This window comes from Austrofundulus limnaeus, unplaced genomic scaffold, assembly GCF_001266775.1.
Source record: "Austrofundulus limnaeus strain Quisiro unplaced genomic scaffold, Austrofundulus_limnaeus-1.0 Scaffold33, whole genome shotgun sequence".
Classification (NCBI taxonomy): domain Eukaryota; kingdom Metazoa; phylum Chordata; class Actinopteri; order Cyprinodontiformes; family Rivulidae; genus Austrofundulus; species Austrofundulus limnaeus.
In genome coordinates, this window is record NW_013952435.1 from 1,117,075 (window position 1) to 1,119,933 (window position 2,859).

The following is a 2,859-nucleotide window of genomic DNA, read 5'->3' on the forward strand; positions in this document are numbered from 1 at the left end:
TGAACGCACCATAAGCGCAACAAAAGCTAAAAATAGCAAAGGAGTAACGAAAAAATAAAGGAAGCACAACACAATTCAAAATAAAAATAGCAGCAGGCTAGCTAAATATATAAAAAAGCTAGCAGGGCTAGCTAAAATTTAAAAAGGAGCAAAGTGCCGGCCAAAACCCACAAAAGGTTGGGTAAAGTTAAAAGTATCAAAAGTCTAATGAAAAGCTTAAACCATCATTAAAAGGAGCTAAAAGCTGTCGCAAAAGGCTAGCTTAAATCTAAAATTAGCATAAGGCTACCTAGAAGATAAAAGTAACAAGAGGTTTGTTAAAAGCTCAAATAAGCACAACAAAAGCTGAAAATAGCAAAGGGGTWAATAAAAAGGAAAAATGTCAACACAATTTAAAAATAGCAGCAGGCTAGCTGAAATCGTAAAGAAGCAACATGCTAGCTATACTAAATATACAAAAAGGCTAACTAGAAGCTAAAAGCAGAAAAGGACTAGCTAAAATTTAAAATAAAGTACCAGCCAAAACCAGCTAAAGGTTGGGTAAAACTAAAAGTATCAAAAGTTTAATAAAAGCTAAAAATAAAAAGATGATAGCTAAAAGTTTCATTAATGGCGCTAAAAGCTAAAAGTAGCATAAGGAGACAAAAATACAAAAAGGTTATTGACGTCAATTTTAAATAAATTGTTTTTGAAGTAATATAAGAAATCTTACTGCATTGTCGGGTTAAATATCTGTAAATAAAAACTGCATATTTTGAAACGTAGAAGTTACAAAAACTAAAGTCTCAGCACCAACCTGAGCCTAAGGTTGTGACACATGAAAGAATAAAACAGCTAAAAGAGTAGAAAAAATTGTAAAAAGTGCAGAAAAAAAAGGAAAATTGTTATAAAAATAAATAATAATTTAACATCTGAGCTCTTCATAATTGTGGTTTACTTTWGTTTTTTGTTCTGTTTTAGGAAAACGCAGAAAAACCGACTTTAGCTGCCGGCAGCCTGAGCCAGCTTGTGTCACCGGAGTCTCCCGCCATGCTGATGGTCGTCCAGGAGAACCAGAACCCCGACGGCCAGTTTGGTTTTACGTGTCGCTGCAGAGAAGGGGGTGGTCTGGTGGTGGTCCAGGTGGACAACTCCCACCTCCGTGTGGACGACAGGTAACAGGAGAAGCAGCCCTTAATGCAGGATCACAGAGGGCCTCCAGCGGTTCAGTATCTTAGTCATGCCTCTCGTATTTCTTTCATCGCTATCTCTTTTTTCAGAGCTCAGTCGTCGTGGAAACCCATTAGATAATAGCCCCAAAACAAGCAAGGTGGTGATGTCATCTGTTGATGCAGAATAGACCGAAAACCAGAAGATGAAAGAACCTTTTTATAATTGAGCCATTATGAAATTATAGCTGTTACATTCTTAGAAACTCAGCGCTCCAAAACTCATTGGAGTCAACACACACACACACACACACACACACACACACACACGTTGACATCACTCTTAGAGACAACCTTGTTATGGAAAAGTTCTGCATCACCATTCAAAGATGAAAACCACAGAAGTTGAAAAGAGTTTTGCAGTTTCGCTGTGTGAGGTCACTTATCGCCGTCTCTGTGCCAACACTTTTTACACAGCTAATAAAAACTTAAGGGTTCCTATTTTACTCGTTTTTGTTCACCCCTGCRTGTCTTTAAAAGAAAAAAGCCGAAGCAGGAACGTATTTGTGAGACTTGTTGAATTGCTCTTTGTAAAAACGTTTTAAATGGTTTATTGACCTGCCCTGTAAATAAAAAGGGGAGAAACGTTGTATTTTTAGAGTTTTTTGTGGTCTGAATTCTTTCCTCCGTGGTCCCATTCGGTGTGTCTGAGCGTTTGTGTGTGTGTGTGTGTGTTACAGATTGGTGGAGGTGAACGGCGTGTCCGTGGTTAACGCTTCACTCCAGCAGCTCAACGATGTGCTGCTGCACGCTCCGTGCGCTCACATCGTTGTCCTCCGCCGACCCCCGCCCACTCCGGACTCCTCCTCCTCCTCCTCGCTGCTGCAGCCCAGGACCAGCTCCGGTCCTGCACCAACACCCTGTCTTGGAGAGGATGCAGTCGCCATGGAAACACTTCCAGAATGCAAAGTGATGGCCATCTAATAAAGTGACTTGTGAAGATAAATATCTTATATTTTTCTTCCATTAAATCTGACGTCTTTGTAGAGCAACACTTAATCAGTTCWGATGTTTTAAAAGTGGGATTTAGTGCAAAGATTCTGAACATTAATAACATTAATTCTGACTGAAACATGATGCTAAAGGCTGGTCCAAATCAGCTCCAAACCAAAACTTTTATTGCATTTCATGAAAAYGTTATTTTCTAAGCCTTTAAATTACAGTCAGACGTTACAGAGTTATTCCGGCAGAAATGGTGAAATATTTCTGCAGGAAGCAGCTCAGGTTGCACCGGAACAACAAGCTGCCGTTTAAAAGAACCACACAACAGTTTGTACAATTAAATGTGTGTTGTGCAACTGAGAGTGACATTTAACGTAAAGGTATTTGAGACTGGAGCCATTTTTATTCAAACTCATCMGTCTGGTCKGAATTAAACTCTCTTAAAACTGATTGCAGAGTTCAAGAGTATTTTTTTTAATTATTACCTGTAGCTGAAAGGCAAAGACGGACAATATTTTGCTCTGTGTGCACGTGTTTACGTGTGTTTTTGCTATGATTTTTGACCATTTTCCCAGTATGCACAGCCTGATGAGGACCCACTGTTCTTTATGGGGACAAAAGCCCGGCCCCCATTGTGAGAAATACCATTGGTGGGTCAGGGGTTCGCTTCAAGACTCCAGTGTTTAAATTAGATTTAGGGTCAGGTACC

The 2,859-nt window shown here is 39.6% G+C and overlaps 1 protein-coding gene across 1 annotated transcript in view; it reads left to right on the forward strand.

Annotated features, from left to right (window-relative positions):
• Positions 1–2,600, forward strand: part of LOC106515894 (uncharacterized) — a 23,837-nt gene extending 21,237 nt beyond the window's left edge. The window contains exons 15-16 of the mRNA XM_014005948.1: positions 961–1,154; positions 1,889–2,600. Coding sequence (XP_013861402.1) covers positions 961–1,154; positions 1,889–2,132 — 438 coding nt within the window. The 3' untranslated portion in view covers positions 2,133–2,600. The remainder of the gene's footprint in view (positions 1–960; positions 1,155–1,888) is intronic.
• The last annotated feature ends 259 nt before the right edge of the window (positions 2,601–2,859 follow it).